General features: G+C 49.4%; 1 protein-coding gene across 3 annotated transcripts in view; it reads left to right on the top strand.

Annotated features, from left to right (window-relative positions):
• The window catches only part of RGS10 (regulator of G protein signaling 10), a 39,085-nt gene extending 23,643 nt beyond the window's left edge, over positions 1-15,442 (top strand). For all 3 annotated transcript variants that reach the window (XM_072805114.1, XM_072805115.1, XM_072805117.1), the window contains 2 exons: positions 745-888; positions 15,088-15,442. In XM_072805114.1, the coding sequence (XP_072661215.1) occupies positions 745-888; positions 15,088-15,234 (291 nt within the window). In that variant the 3' untranslated portion in view covers positions 15,235-15,442. The remainder of the gene's footprint in view (positions 1-744; positions 889-15,087) is intronic.
• The last annotated feature ends 657 nt before the right edge of the window (positions 15,443-16,099 follow it).

Below are 16,099 nucleotides of genomic sequence, written 5' to 3' on the forward strand. Positions count from 1 at the left end.
ACCCAGGCATCCCAAACTTGATCTTTTAAATTGTGGTGAAACACACACAGCATAAATCTTACCACTTAACCATATCTTAGGGCTTTCATTTTTACTGTTTTCATCATTTTAAAATGTATAGTTCAGTAGCATTAAGAACACTTGCATTATCCAGTTCTGGAATCTTGTATTGCCCTAAAGAGAAACCCCTTACCCATTTGCAGTTGCTCCCCATTTCCCCTCCCCCCAGCCCTGGGCAACCACTCATCTTTCCATCTCTATGGATTTGCTTATTCTGGATCTTTCATATGAATGGAACCATGTACTATGTGGCCTTCAGTGCCTGCTTCTTGCCCTCACCATGATGTTTCCTAGGCTTCTCCATGTTGTAGTGTGGGTCAGTGCCTCCCTCCTCTTTATGATTGAACAAGATTGCCTTGAGTCCTTAATTTGGAGACTTCACAGGATAGTCCTGAATGGTGCAGACAGTCATTCACTCTGGGCCGGGATTCTTTCTGTCTTCATTTCCCCATAGATAGTATAGCAATTTCGTAACAGGAGATGCAGCTACAGATGCATGACAGGGGTGGGGGTAGGGGCTAGACCAACCACGAGCCCTCCCAGAGACCTTAGCCCTGGAGCAGCAGCCGGAATACCCAAGAGCTATGGAGCAACAGCAGCTTCTGGGTCTGGCTGGAGTAGAGAACTGGGTGCAGTGGGGAAGGGCTGGGCTTCCAGATAACAGGCTCCCTGTGTCTCCTCCAGATGCAGGAAAAGGCAAAAGAGATCTACATGACCTTTCTGTCCAGTAAGGCCTCGTCACAAGTCAACGTCGAGGGGCAGTCCCGGCTCAATGAGAAGATACTGGAAGAACCGCACCCATTAATGTTCCAGAAACTGCAGGACCAGGTAACCTGTCTTCCCAGCTGGCACTTGGATGTGACACTTACCCGTAGGCTGGGGAGAATTCAGTTAAAACTAAATGTTAGACACCCCAGAAGCTATCCCATCCAGCTGGGCAAGTTGAGGCATCCTGAGAGGCTGTGGTTGGTGAACTAGAGGGGACTGGAATGCCAGGCTCAGGATTTGACCCGTCGGAGTCTCCCACATGCCTGCTTACTTTTCGTCTACACACAGGTTGGACCAACAGTATTATCTGTCTTCTCCACCCAGATTAGAAGGGAGGCTGGAGCTATTCAAGGAACCTACATGGAGGAAGCAATATGTAACTGCTAAAGGGAGGAACAGAGAGAAAAATCTAGAAAGTGAGCACGAGGACTCACAGTGGTAGGGAACCTGGGGCCGTTTTTGGTGCAAATATCTAAACATGATCATGCACTTCCAGCGGCCCAAGACCGTAGGCTAGTTCATAGTGAGGCTCCTGAGTTATAAGGAAAAAGGTTAACGTTTGACAGTTTATTCCACTTAAAGCAGAAAGAATTGAGTTTAAAAAAGGACCTGTAAGGGATAATTTAGTTTTCTAGCAAGCTTTTTTATGAGATTTGCCAGTGGTAATAGGAAAAGGGATGAGATTGCACTCAGAGATTTCTTAGACGTGAATTTGCAGATGTGACTATTCAGAGTGTGCTCCGTTCTCCCGACATGTTATCTATACACTTGTAGATGATGGAACACAGACAAATATCAGACTCTGCATGCACTTTCCTTACTAAGGGAGCAGAGGCTTTCCTTGGCTCACAGGTGGAAATTAGCTTTTAGCTTTATTCAGCAGCCCTCAAAGGTAAGCAAGCCCATACCCATCTGGAGGGCTTGTTAAAACAGACCCTGGGCCTCACCTCCAGAGTTAACCTTCAGATCTGATGGTTCCCGGGTGGCCTGAGACTTTGCCTTCCCAGCAAGTTCCCCGGCGACGCTGAGGTTGCAGGTCCTGGCACGACACTCCGACAACTGGTACAAGACCTTGGTTGGCCTTTTTGTGATCGTTGGGAGCATGTGCAGAGCCCAGAGCCTGTCCCAGCATCCATGATGCCCCATCTTTGCTCAGCATCAGATTAGGAAACAAGTAGCAAATACAAATTTGAAAAGTAGTTTGAGAATGTTTTCTAGTTGACACAGTGGCAAGTGCAAACTCCATGTGACTCCTTAATCAAATTTAGGTGTTGAAGGAGTTCTGGTGGGTGCAGGAGACTAGTTGAGGGCTTCCTGGAGGTGGTAGTTTTGAGCCAATGGGAAAGATGCCATGGACATGGATTTGTGGAGTGAAAGGAAATAAAGTAGAATGTATGGCAAAAAGGCATTTCTTTTGGCTGTAGTGCGTAAGGATATCTGCTCCACCTGGATCTCTGATCTCTGGGTCCTTTTTTTTTTTTTTTTTTTAAAGATTTATTCATTTAGAGAGATAGGGAGACCAGGGGAGGAGGGGTAGAGGGAGAAACTCCTCAAGCAGACTCCCCACCAAGTGTGGAGCCCCATATGGGGCTCAATCCCATAACCTTGACTCAGATTATGAGCCTAAACCAAGAGTCAGACACCCAACTGACTGAGCCATCCAGGCCCCCCATGGACCTCAGAGTCTTTCAAAAGCTCCCTAGAGTCACTTAAAATACAGCTAGAGTTGAGAACCTGGACTGAACCCCCCTGTTGTCCTAGACTGAAAACTCAGTAATAACAATATTTACTATTCAGGAGTGCCCTTCAGTGCCTGATGCCAACTTGGCACATACCATCTCCTTAATCTCCAATGCATGTTATTTTTCTGATTTTGGTGATGTGAAAAGCAAGGTTTGGGAGAGATTATGTGGTTTGTTAGCACAAAGTCACACAGGTAGCAAGAAGTGTTAGAGGCCAGGTGCATTCTCGTCCACCTGTCTTCAAAGACCCCACTCTCTCTGCCACACTCACAGCCTGGGTTCCTGGGGGCCTCTCATGGCTCCTCAAAGCCCCAAGAGACCAGCTGGAGCAGAGGGACTGGAGAGACCAGGTGAGCACAGGCAACCCCATTTTCCGGGACTGCAGAAGCCAAGGTACTAGTGAGGAATGCAGTAAGCTGATAGCCCTGCACTTGATGAGACCGTGGGCTCCCCAGGACCCAGGCCTCTTGCAGTTAGTCCTGCAGCACATCTTAAAATGGAACTGGACCCCTGTGACTGGGCACGCTCCCCTCGATGCATACATTGGGGGGGTTTGCCGGCAGGGAAAGGAGGACACACAAGGAACAAAGGAAGATCTTTTTTTAAGTGACAAAGAAAAATATTTTAAAAATTACTTTTACTTACCTAGCTATGAAAGTCATACATGCTTAACAAAAGGAGCTTAGGAAATCAAAAATATAAAGATGAAAAAAAATTTGTAGTTCTATACCTGGAAAAAAAACAGAAATAACATTTGATTTCTAGATTTTCCATCCTTCTCTTTGTGCGAGCACACATGCGCAGACGCACACAGCATTGTACCACAATGCAGTTCAAAGGATTTAGTGTGAAGAAGGTACTTGTGTATCCTGTTGTTAAAATTCACTGATTTGAGAGGGAGCAAGGGGCACTAACTCTCTTTCAAAGGTACAACAAGGTGGAAACAGGGTATTTGGCATCTGAGCTGATTCCACAGTGAATCCCTGGGAAGGGCTTCTGGGTTCTGTTCCACTTTGGAAAACTCTGCCTCGTGAAAGCCTTGCTGGTAACCATCAAAATGTGTGCTCAGCATGGTCCTACGGTTCTCTGCTCCCAAAAGGCCCCCCAGAGGGCCCTGGTTTTCTAAGTGAAGGAATTTGAAGCTGAGAGGCACATATATAGAACCAACCACAAAAGTTCACCTAACTTGAATCCCACCCGGCTCCATGGCTCTGGCTTTGTTGGGCACCGCTTGGCATCAAGGCAGCTAGCTGTCTGAGCCGCCTGCGGGAACGCTCCCTACCTCCCAACCCCATTTGCCAGGAAGACTTCGGGGAGCCTCAGCCCCTCCTCAGGGCAGCAGGGCCCCAGCCGTGGAAGTGCTGAGAGGGCAGGATGGACTTTAGGACACAGAACCTAAAAGGGTGGGAAAATCCTCCCTGGGCATTAAATCAGATGACCCCCCATCATCTGATTTAAATGAAAAGCTTCTTGGTTCTTCATTCAAGTCCTATTTATTCTTGATTTACGCACAGTTCTAGCAGCCTCTGCTTCTTAGGTCCCAGCAGATTGGAAGTGCCGGTAGAAGCTGTGCAGCCATGGGCAGCAAGAAGCGATAACCGACAGGCAGGGAGGAGACAGAAAAACGAAACTAAACATAAAACCACAGCGCAGAGATATCTAGAGCCACCGCGTGTGGGCGCCCCTGGCCCCACGCACCACTGTGGGGGCATCCCTGTGCTATGGGATGGTGGCAACACCAGTGATCCTGATACCCCAAAGCATCAAGTTTGAATTGTGGTCGACATATTCTGTGAAGGATGTGTTAGACGTTTTAATATCTTAAAAGAAGTTTGATATCTTACGAGAAGTTTGGGGGCTCAGAACTCTGTCACTTTGAAAACTTATGGAAGTGGAGGGATCATGCTCCGATTTAACTCAGTTCTGCAAACACAGCCCCTCTGTGCACTCTGCACATGCGGATAAGGCCAGGAGAGGTGGGGGTAGTACTGTGGCCATTTCCTTGGAACCTTAGCCTAGAATCAGAGGACAAATTTAAGTTGTGGGAAGCAGGAAGGAGGAGGCGACCTTACAAAGAGTTGATTTTTTTCAATGAATTGCAATTTCCTGCAGTGTCTTTTTTTTTTGTTTTGCTTTGTTTTCTTCTTTTAAAAATCCACTGCTGGCTGGTTTATTTTAGCTCTGGTTGGTTTGCTGGTATTTGTTCTTTTATTCACTCCCTTGTGCCACAATGACGATGGAGAGCCTACTGTGTGCCTGGGACCGTGCTAGGAACTATATATGCAGTGAGGAAATCAGCCCCTGTCCAACCAAAGAGACAGAAAAAGATAAATGCCGTGAAGTACCTACAGCAGGTGGTGGACTGAGAGTGATGATTGAGGGGGGCCTACTTGGGATCTAGTGGTCAGAGAGGGCACCCCGAAGAGGTGGCTGAGACCTGAGTGGCAAGGAAAGCCAGGTGAGAAGGGGGCAGGACCTTCCAGGGAGAGGCAACAGCAAGCACAAAGGCCCTGCGGTGGGGAGCCACTAGGCGTGTTGGAGGAGGTCCGTATGGCTGGAGTATATAGTCAATGAGGACGGCAGTAGAAACTAAGTCAGGAGGCGCTGGCCAGGGTGAGGCCCTGAAGCTGTGGTAACCAGTTTACTTTCAAGGATTTTGAATGGTAACTCGTTCTAGAATATGCCAGTTGGGCTAATAAGGTTAGGGCCTCTTCAAAGGTGGGCCTTGGCCCTGATCCCCAGCTCCAGCCGTGCCCGTGTCTCATGAGCTGTGCAGGAGCCTGATGATGACTCGGTGGTGCAGAGCCTCTCTGTACCAACTGTGAACCCGCAGCCTCCTGACCATGGCTCATCATTTGTTCCCTGATGGCCTGACATCTCCCTCGCTGCTCATCACTTCCTGGATGTGGAGCTCACATTTACTGTCAGGATCACTGCGTGTTGGGTGCACTGGGTGGGGGACGTGGGGGCTCTTGGTGTGGCCTCTGTGTCCTCCTCTACGGCGTGCGGCTTCTGGCAAACTCTGCTGCCCCTCGGAGCTGCACAGTGAAGCCATCTAGAGCCCTGCAGCCGCTCCCTGCCAGCCACATCTTTATTTCCTTAGGCCTGACTTTTCCCCCCTTTCCTATGACCTCAGAGTTCATTAGCTGTGACACATTGGGCAAGATACAGTCTGTGCCTCAGCTTCCCCTTTTGTGAAATGGAGATTATGATAAGACACTTACGAGGCGAAATGCAGTCGTGTCTGTGTTTACTCAGAGCCCTCCGTGTTAACTGTGCGTGTCCTTTAGACTGTCATGTGAAGATAAACTTTAATTTCATGCAATAGTTCTTAATAGATGATTTTGTGCCCCGCCCCAGCCTGCCCAGGGGACACTGGGCAGTGTCTGGAGACCTTTCTGGCTGTCACAAGCGGGGTGGCGAGGGGGCCACCAGCAGCTCCTGGGCAGAGTCCAGGATGCTGCTAAATATAAGGCACGGGACAGCCTCACACGACACAGAATGATCGGCCCCAAGTGTCGGTGGTGCCCAGGCCGGGAAAGCCCAGCTCAACAGAACTCCCAAAGGACTCCCAAACCCGCAGCGGAGCTCGCGGCCTCAGGCCCCCACTGATAACCAGCCAGGGTTGCGCGGCTTTCTCCAGCGTCGTGACTTCGGGAAACACGAGGGCTGAGCCCCACCCCCCCGTGGTTTCCACGATGCCTCCACGTGCGCATCTCATGGGACTTGGGGGGGGGGTGGTCCCGGGGAAGTGTGAAAGGTCACCCCAGGGGATGGCGGCACGGCTGGCCCCAGGTCACCGCGCGGGGCAAGGGGAATGGGTGGGCTCGTGGCCCACGGACCTGGCCTGGGCCGAGCGGTGGCCTTCCTCACTGTCCCCTCCTGGTTGGGGCCACCTTTCGCCTTTGCACATGCCGTAGGGCAGCATGAAACCCCCGCCAGTGCTCTCCCTTCTCCAACATGCAGGGAGCAAAATCGATCCCCGCGGCCTAACGCGCTCCTCTTTGTATGAGAGAGGACAGCGCCCATCCCCGGTGGCCCTGTCAGCTCAGTGGGCTGGGAACACGTGTGTCCCGTTCTGTCGCACGGCTGGGAGCTCCAGGGAGGAAGGCCACCCAGGGCCCGCTCGGCCAGCACTAGCCCTGAGCGCATCCTGCTACTGTGCCGTTCAAGATCCTGAGCAGGTTAATTTTAAAAACGAATTCTTTTAAAGATTTCATGTATTTATTTATTTAGAGAGCAAAAGCGGGAGGAGGGGCAGAGGGAGAAGGAGAGAGAATCTCAAGCAGACTCTGTGCTGAGTGTGGAGCTGGACACCAGGCTCGATCCCACGACCCTGAGATCATGACCTGAAGCTTAATCAAGAGTCAGATGCTTAACCAACTAAGCCACTCAGGCACCCCTAAGAATTACTACTATTATTATTATTTTAAAGATTTTATTTATCTATTCATGAGAGACAGAGAGAAAGAGAGAAAGAGACACAGGTAGAAGGAAAAGCAGGCTCCAGGCAGGGAGCCCGATGTGAGACTTGATCCCAGGTCTCCAGGATCAGGCCCTGGGCTGAAGGCAGCGCTAAACTGCTGAGCCACCCAGGCTGCCCACTATTGTTTTTTTAAAATATTTTATTTATTTATTTGACAGAGAGGGAGTATGAGCAGGGAGAGAGGCAGGCAGAGAGAGAGAGAGGGAGAAGCAGACTCCCCACTGAGCAGAGAGCCCGACACGGGACTGGATCCCAGGACCCCAGGATTATGACCTGAGCCAAGGACAGATGCTTAACCGACTGAGCCACCCAGGCACTCCTAAAAATTATTTTTAATTATTAAATAGCTACATGTTCATTGTTGAAAAGAAAAGAAAATTCACATGACCCATGAGGGTCTGAAGTAAAAAGTTACACACCCCAGGCCGTGCCTTCTCTCTCCCTCCCAGGCAGTAATGCCCCATATGTTTCAGATCCTTCCAGACCCTTCCCTGAAAGTATAAGAATGGAAAGCTTTGAAATCTGCTCAGTGACTTGACATTATGCCATGTCAATGATTTGAAACAAAACTCTGCTCCTTTAAGTTTCTCAGCACCATCTTAAACCCCTTTCTTGCCCTGATGCCTCGGGTTTGGATTCCACAGGATTGGGTTGGAATCCTTGTTCCAACCCAATCCTTGGGTTGTTCGCTCCGGGACAGCAAGGAGACTGGAGATGATGGGAGGGTCAAGATCATTGCACATGGCAACTTGAAATCATCGTTTTCTTGGACCATGAAAAAGAAGGCTTGAGGGCAAGCTAATCCTTCTTCCTTAAACCCGAGGGATCCCAATGCTTACACTTAAAGCAGCTTTCAGATGCTGCCAGGACATTCCCATCCAGGTTTCGTGCTAAGTCTGGTTTGGGGGAAGGGAGAATGGAGGCAGCTTTCTCCACGGAAAAGGAAGCCTTCAACCTCCGATGCTTAAAAAAAAATGTAGAAAATACTTCAGTGAGATGTCAGTGCTCCCAGCCACATCCTTGACAGAAAGGAACCATGCGTCCGGCCCCTTGTTAGTAATGTCTTTTGTCTTTTCTTTGAATTTCCCCAGAACCCAAGAAGTGAGAAACACTTCCTTTTTAGACATCAAGAAGAAGGGGTGGACCAGTTGGTGAGGATCCAGCAGTGGGGGAGGGGCATGACCCCATGCTTCCGGGGTCATGTAGGGGTCCACTCCCTCCCTCCACCCCTAGTATCTTCAAGTCTGCAGTGGGGGCTGAGGCTGGGGATCCTGGGCGCCTCCGTCTTGTGGGTGCCAGCTGACATCTGCCCCTAAAGATTGAGTCCAGTCCTGAAATTGGCATTTTCCAGAGTGCAAAGCCAGAAAGGGCAGGTCATGGGTTTTCATTCAAATGGAAGAAAAGTTGGCTCCCTCCATCTGCCACAGCCTTTGCCTTATGAGGGATGGGGTGGGGCAGGAAGGATAGTATTTGAAATACTTTGAGATTTTTTTTAATATAACTCTAAAAATGTGTTTAAGGGAAGAAGATCAGAGGGATACTAGAATAGCTTTTAACTCTCCTCCTGATGGCAAAGGCAAAAATAAAATACCTTCACCCCACGTATAAAGCATGTCATTTGGGCCTTGGATTCGAGTGTTACGGACTCCAGGAAAAAGTAGATGAATTGACCCCTGCTCCATAGGATAATACCCCACCCATGGGCCTGTGAGGGGATTTCACCCTCGAACAGGCATCTTTCCTCCTCTGTCCATGTCCACCTTCTTTCCAGAGTTTTAATCCCACCAGCACGCTGTCCCTCTCTGGCAGCCTGTCCAGGAAGCAGGAGCACTATCCAGGATAACAGAAGTGTCCACGGCCCAGCTTCGCAGGTTGGGACAAGTATCGAGCTGAGCTGCTGTGCAGTGGATGCACCCCACTCAGTAGATGGCGAGGCCGTCTGGAACTTGCGCGGTGGGGACATCCCTGTGTGTGCCCTGCCCCGTGGCTTCTGATCATTTCATAGCCTGAGGGCTGGAGGGAGGGAGCTTGCTTTCTTCGCACTTTTTGTCTGTACGTGTGGGTATGAAAGCATGTCTGTGGTCTGGGTGTGTGGGAGGAGAGCACGTTCTAGAAGTGTAGTTCAGAGACCGTGATGCTTGCCACCTTCTTTCAAGAACTCAGTTCTTGAAGCAAATATGAAATCCCACTACTAAAACGTTTTGTTGCATTAAAGGATTTATTTTTTCTCCTTGTACCCAGTTGAAATCACATGGCAGAGGGGTTTGAAAAGGAGGGAGGATGCTCATTTAGGTCTTTTAATGTTCCTGCTGTCTGAGAGGCATGAAAAGATTAGGCTTGAAACACACTTGATTGAGACAGTGATGAAATCTTTACTGAGGAAGTTTAGGCATCCTGTCTTCTCCATGGATGAGGGTGCTTCCCGGAGGGGGTCCTTTCCTGGAGCAGCAGATTCGGAATGACCTCCGGTTGCAGCACTCCGTGGCTGTTTTCCCTTGAGGAAAGGGAAATCCTAATCAGTCAGCACCCTGGGTGTGGAGAGGGAGAGTCCTGGTCATGTAAGGGGACCTGGCACATAGATGCCCACGGGCAGGGGGGCTCCCTCTCTTTGCCTTTATCACTGAGAGTTTCACCTCCAGCCTCCTGCAGGAGTGGATCCCAAGGCAACGATGCTAAATAGGTTATAGACAAGGCATGCTGCCTACAGATGTGGGGCTGCCAAAACTCTCAACCTGCTGAGCCACAGCTGTCTTGGCAAAAAAAAAAAAAAAAAAAAGTATGGAATGCACCTTAGCTGCCAACTGGAGTTTTCTACTTCATTGGCTGCCTGTCTCTCAGAAGGACTTCTGCTCTATGGCTCTGCTCCGATGCCGTCTGCCCACCTGGAGCACCACCCCGCACCCCAGATTTGTCTCCACCTTCTGCTTTCTCTTCCCTGCGGACAACTTGAGGTGTGTTGGAAGGGTGATGCTCTCAGTTCAGGCCTGGTGAGGCCAGTTCTCCCCATCAGAGAGTCCTCATTTTGTAGAACCTTCTGGAACACCTAAGGCCATCTCATTTTCTGTGCTCCAGTAAGAGTGAGCTGAAATCAATAAGCCGACTGTGAGTGTCCAAGGGCTGTCTTAACAAATTATCTCAAACTGAGTTGCGTAAAACAACAGAAATTTAATCTCCCGGTTCAGGAGGTCAGAAGTCTGAAATCAAGGTGTCGGCAGGGCTGTGCTCCTCCCATAGGCTGTATGGAAGGATCTTTCCCGGCTTCCTCCTGGCTTCTGGTGGGGACTGGCATTCCTGGTGCTTCTTGTCTTGTAGCTGCATCACTCTGGTGGTTGCTTCTGTCTTCACATGGCCTCTTCTCTCTGTGTCCCTCTGTGTGTCCTATCCTCTTCTTAGGAAGGCCCTGCTCCTTGGAAGATGATGTCACCGTGACGAGATCCTCACCAAACCCTATTCCAAATAAGGTCACATTTTGAGGTTCCAGGTGAACAGACACTTTGCAGGTCCAGCATTCAACCATCGTACTGACTTTTAGGGATATTTGTTTCCCATTTATACACACAAATGCACTTTTTTTAAAAAAGATTTTTATTTTTATTTTTAAGTATTCTCTACACCTAACATGGGGCTCGAGCTGATGACCCTGAGATCAGGAGTCACAAGCTCTTCCGACTGAGCCAGCCAGGTGCCCCCACAGATACACTCTTGGAGAACATACTTGGAATCATTGTTTCCCGTTTTCATACATTTTAAAAATTTAATGTTCAGTGGTGTAACGCTCACCTATTACATTCTTTCCATGTCTCTCTTTGCAGCCTTCATTTTTAGTGACTGCCTATGGGTCTGTCAGGTGAGTGGTAGGACTGCCTAGTGGTTAGGAGTAGGGGCTCGCGAGGCAAGGTGGCCAGTGTTCGCATCCCACCCATCTCTCTTGGGCTGTTACAAGCTGTGACGCCCTCCAAAATCCGAGGTTGAAGTCCTAAGCCCTAGCACCTCAGAATGTGACTGTGTTTCTTTTTTTTTTTTTTTTTTTTTTTATTTATTTATGATAGTCACACAGAGAAAGAGAGAGGCAGAGACATAGGCAGAGGGAGAAGCAGGCTCCATGCACCTGGAGCCCGACGTGGGATTCGATCCAGGGTCTCCAGGATCACGCCCTGGGCCAAAGGCAGGCTTGGGCCAAAGGCTAAACCGCTGCGCCACCCAGGGATCCCTGTGACTGTGTTTCAAGATAATTTTAATTATCTAATATATCTAATCTAAATATCTAAATCTAAAATCTAAATATCTAAAATATCTAATATACAGATAATAACCCTTTAAAGAGATAATTTTAAGGAGATAATTCATGTAAAATGAGGTCATTGGAGTGGGCCCTACATCCAATATGATTGGTGTCCTTCTAAGAAGAGGTGACACACACAGAGGGAGGATCGTGTGAGGACACAGAGGAAGACGGCCACTTATAGAGCTTCTTCAACTCAACATGGAGGTACATCTTGACCATAAGTTGAAAATATTGTAAGTTGAAGATGATATTTAACACATCTAACCTACCGACCCTCATAACTCAGCCTAGAACATGCTCCAAACACTTAACATTAGCCTATAGCTGGGCGAAATCATGTAGCACAAAGCCTACTTTACAACGAAGTGTTGGATATCTCACATGGTTTATGGAATATTAGACTGAAAGTGGAAACAGAACTGCCGTAAGGGTGTGGGGTGGTTGTCAGTATGAGCTGTTTGCGCCCGTGATCGGGGGACAGACTGGAGGCCGGGGCCCAGCGTCACCAGCAAGGAACGTACTATGAATCGCTAGCCGGGGGGAAAAGATCAAATTTCAAAGTTTGAAGTACAGTTTCTACTGAATGTGTGTTGTTTTTGCGCTGGTATAAAGTAAAAAAATCATAATCTGAGCCATTTTAAGCTGGGGCAAGGCACCAAACCTTGAAGGCCTAGTTTCTTCTCTCTGCAATCAGGTCTCATCGGGTCCCGGTGAGGATTAAAGGCGAGAATGCTCGGTGCTGCCTGGCGCTGGGCTGGCAGGTGCTCCCTGCAGTCTCGGTATCCCCTGCGTCATTTCGCCAGCCCCCTGTCATTGCACGGTGGGTGGTTTCTGTTCATTCATTAGGCGAATGTTTACTGGACCCCAGTCGCGGCCACTGGACCCGTGATGACTAAGACTGTGGCCTGTGGTCAGCAGCCAGGTACGCTGCCTTTGGCCACTTTCTTGAAAGGGATTTTTGGGAGCATTCTCTATTCTCCGAGCTGTTTTCACCAAGCACCCCCCCATGGGGGCCCTGTAATGGGAGCACCCTGTTGCCATATGCTCTGAGGCCTGTGCCCAGGAGAGCCTTTGCTGATGGCAGTGATGAGCTATTAGGCAGCTCAGAGCCCCAGAAAATGTTGGGAGCGATAGCCCTTTCCTTTTTCCTTTTCCCATGGGGATCTGATGGCTGCAGCCACCACCCCGTGACTCCACAGCCCCTGGAGGCGGGCGAAGGTTCCTGGCGGAGGAAGTCCTAGCCCAAAAGCCTTCATGGGCATTTCACACCTGCCCACGGCAGGGAGTGGCCCTTATGTTCCTGTTAAATAGTTTGCAGCCCTGTCCCTTCGAGCTTGCTGGCACCCGTGGAGTACTGAGAGCCTGTGGCCTCTCGGGATCTCGAGCATTCCCCTCAGCTGAAGCAACCCCCTGCCCTCTGTCCCCTGCCGCCTCCATCCCTGGGTGCCTTTTTCTTCTCTTCTTTGAAGTGTGAGCCTCAGAGCCACGACAGGCAAACAGGATGTTCCACTCCCACATGCAGAGACTTCAGACGAGACACTTGGGTCGAACCGCATCCTGCTGGCAGTGGTGGGTCCCATCTGCTGCGGACCTGGTGTGGGAGGGGTGCAGGGCTGGGTGCCAGGAGGGGTACTCATGAGGCGGCCTTCATGAGTCACTCTGAGCCTCATTCCAGACTTCCTGACTAGGTGGGCATATCACAGTCCCCTCTGGGAGCCCTGTGCCTGGAAAAGCCAAATAATGCAAGTGGTGATGGATGGCAGCACCTGCGCAGCATGTTTGTGGGAGGCCGCGGCATGATCATGGCATTCCTCATCCCCCGCCTTGCCCTTGGCTATGATTTTTGTGTTTTCTGGGAGATTTTTTTTTAATTGTTGTTTTAAAATGAATGATTTCTCCAAACCCCAGCAAATCAGTCTAGGATTGCAAAATTGCTATAAAATAGGTGATGGCCATGGAGAGACACAAGGTGGGGATTTATGGAGGCGTGATCTTCCTGAACAGCTGCAGATCTGAGGCAAGACTGGAGGGACACCCAGGGAAGGGCAGGCAAGAGTGTAAGAGTTTAAGGAAAACACAGAGTCCTAAATCTTCGCTGAGCGGTGGACTTGGAGGATTAGCAAAATGATTTAGCCGCTTCTCCTGGGGGTGAAGCCATATTGGGAGAAGGAAGGTATAAAGGCGGAAGGTTCCAGGTCTCCAATCCCCCAGGCAGATGTTCTGAGTCCTTAGACTCCATCAGACATTCAGTTTTCTTTTCTTTCTTTATTTTTTAAAGATTTTATGAGAGAGAGAGAGAGAGAGAGAGAGAACGTATGCACACAGCAGGCAGAGGGAGAGGGAGAAGTAGGCTCCAAATGAGCCACTCAGGCGCCCCAGACATTCAGTTTTCAAAATAGTTTGCCTGTATGTTGGCTGAGGTCAAATTTTAAAGATGTCAGGGAGGACACCTGCGTGGCTCAGTGGTTGAGCATCTGCCTTTGGCCCAGGTCATGATCCCGGGATCTTGGGATCGAGTCCCGCATCGGGCTCCCTGTGGGGAGCCTGCTTCTCCCTCTGCCTATGTCTATGCCTCTCTCTCTCTGTCTCTCAAGAATAAATAAATAAAATCTGAAAAGAAAAAAAAAAAAGGATGTCAGGGTTTTACCACCCACTTGAAAACCCTGCCTGGCAGTGAGTGACATTCTAGACACCCCTAGAACTTTCCACTTGAGCCTGTCATAGTTCAGTAAGCGAAGACACCAGGGTACTTGCAGATTTTCCATCTGCAGAATGTCCTGAAAATTCAGTTGAAAGGTTTGAGAGAGAGACAATGAGGGAGATTTCTCAAGAGACGATACTCCATGACAGCCGGAAAATACTTTTCTGTTTGCTTCTCCTTTCTCCACCACTTTTGTAGGGCAGGGGAGGAGAGTGGCAAAGGATTGGGGTAGGGGAGTGGGGGAGAGGGGAGGCTGGGAATAGGGACGGTGGCTAAGAAGAGAGGGGCGACTCTCTGAGGACCTGTGGTGCAGGAGGCAGCCCTCTAATCCAGGGGACTTAGGTTCCGGGATGGGTGGTCCTCTCGTACCCCACGAGCACACAAGGGAGTCCCTGCTTTCCCAGAGCCACGCTCCTGGGCCTGTGTGAGTGCGCAGGTGTCCGCAAGCTGCAGCCAACTGCTGCTTCCTTTAATTAGGGCCTGTTCCCAGAGCCTCTCCTTGCTAAGACTGTGGTTTCACCCACCCCTGCCTGCATTAAATAAGGCCTATTTTTGTTCCTTGGCATAATAACAGGTTTATCTGAGACCTTGGATGCCAGACTTCTGGGGGGTCTTAACAATATCGACATCACCTGAAGTGACCGTGGCCTTCCCAGTAACCACCCTCTCTACAGGAATGGTTTCTGTTCGGCCATCTCCAGGTTCTGGTGAAATCCATCCCTGTGTTATCTGTACAAATAAAGTGGAGGTTCTTAACGGACCTCTTGATACAAGAGTATGAATCTGCTGTCCACATTCATACTTCCGTGGAAGATAAAGATAGATTTGTTCGTGTGGCAGTAACTATTATATTCCGTCGAGACTCATAATGACCCAAACCATCCAGGAAACCTTCCCTGCCCAGCACATGACTTAACTTGCTTGGTGTGTTTTGCACATATTTGCCTTCTTTGGCACACGGAAGGTATTTAATGAACATTTGATAGAATGACTCATGGTCTGATTAAGCCTCAACCTTTAGACTCTTTTTCCTTTTTCTCCTCAGATCTTCAACCTCATGAAGTACGACAGCTACAGCCGCTTCTTGAAGTCTGACTTGTTTTTAAAACACAAGCGAACCGAGGAAGAGGAAGAAGATCCCCCCGATGCCCAAACTGCAGCGAAAAGGGCTTCGAGAATTTATAACACATGAGCCGCCCAAGAGCTGGCAGGACTGGCGGCTGTCAGAGGCAAAGGGACTCACTCTCAGGACCATGCAGGGTTTCTCATTGCTTTGTTATCTGTAAGGACTGAAATGTAAAAAAACCCTCCCTCCAATGGGATATGTGTATTTTATTAACTGCTTGACCTGTAAGTTTTGCATGATGGCTAATCTTACATAAAACAACAAATAGCTTTGAGGTTTTAGTTCACAAACACACACACACACACACACACACACACAAAGCAGAAGAGTCCTTAAACACTGGATACTTTGAGCATTTTGTAGCCTGATTAAACATCCTGTGAGGCCACCAGGTGAAACTTAGAGCCACCTGTTACCTTTAAGTCTTTGCCCGGCCTCTGCGGGAGGGGTCATGCATGTCCACCGATTCACTTGGAAAATCAGCTCAAGAATGACTTGTCAAACCCAGGTCCCTGGGGGTGTCATCTGTCAGGCACCTTTTTGGATTAAGGACCTGTCGAGAGTAAGTTCCGACCTGGGAAAGGAAAAGTCCTCACCGACAGCCTCTACAGATTTGGGGAGCTGTGTGTGAGCATCATCAGAGGGTTCTTATTTTCTGGTGTGTGGGTTTGTCCTGGTTTTGCCTACCGTCTGTGACATTTCATGCAGCACAGATAAATAGTTCACCTTGACAGAAACAGGATCTCAACCAGGAAGAAAGAAGGACACATGTGAAATTGTTCAGGGTCCCCCGTGACAACGCAAGGCGGTGTTGGACGAGCTCGTGGCACATGGCCCGTGCCGATGACGGAGCTGGTGGGATGATTCGTTCCCCCATAGCCCATCTGGGGACACATTGGAACCCTTTCTTCTCTGTCCTACCCTTTACTGG

Source organism: Canis lupus, chromosome 29 (assembly GCF_048164855.1).
Source record: "Canis lupus baileyi chromosome 29, mCanLup2.hap1, whole genome shotgun sequence".
Lineage (NCBI taxonomy): Eukaryota > Metazoa > Chordata > Mammalia > Carnivora > Canidae > Canis > Canis lupus.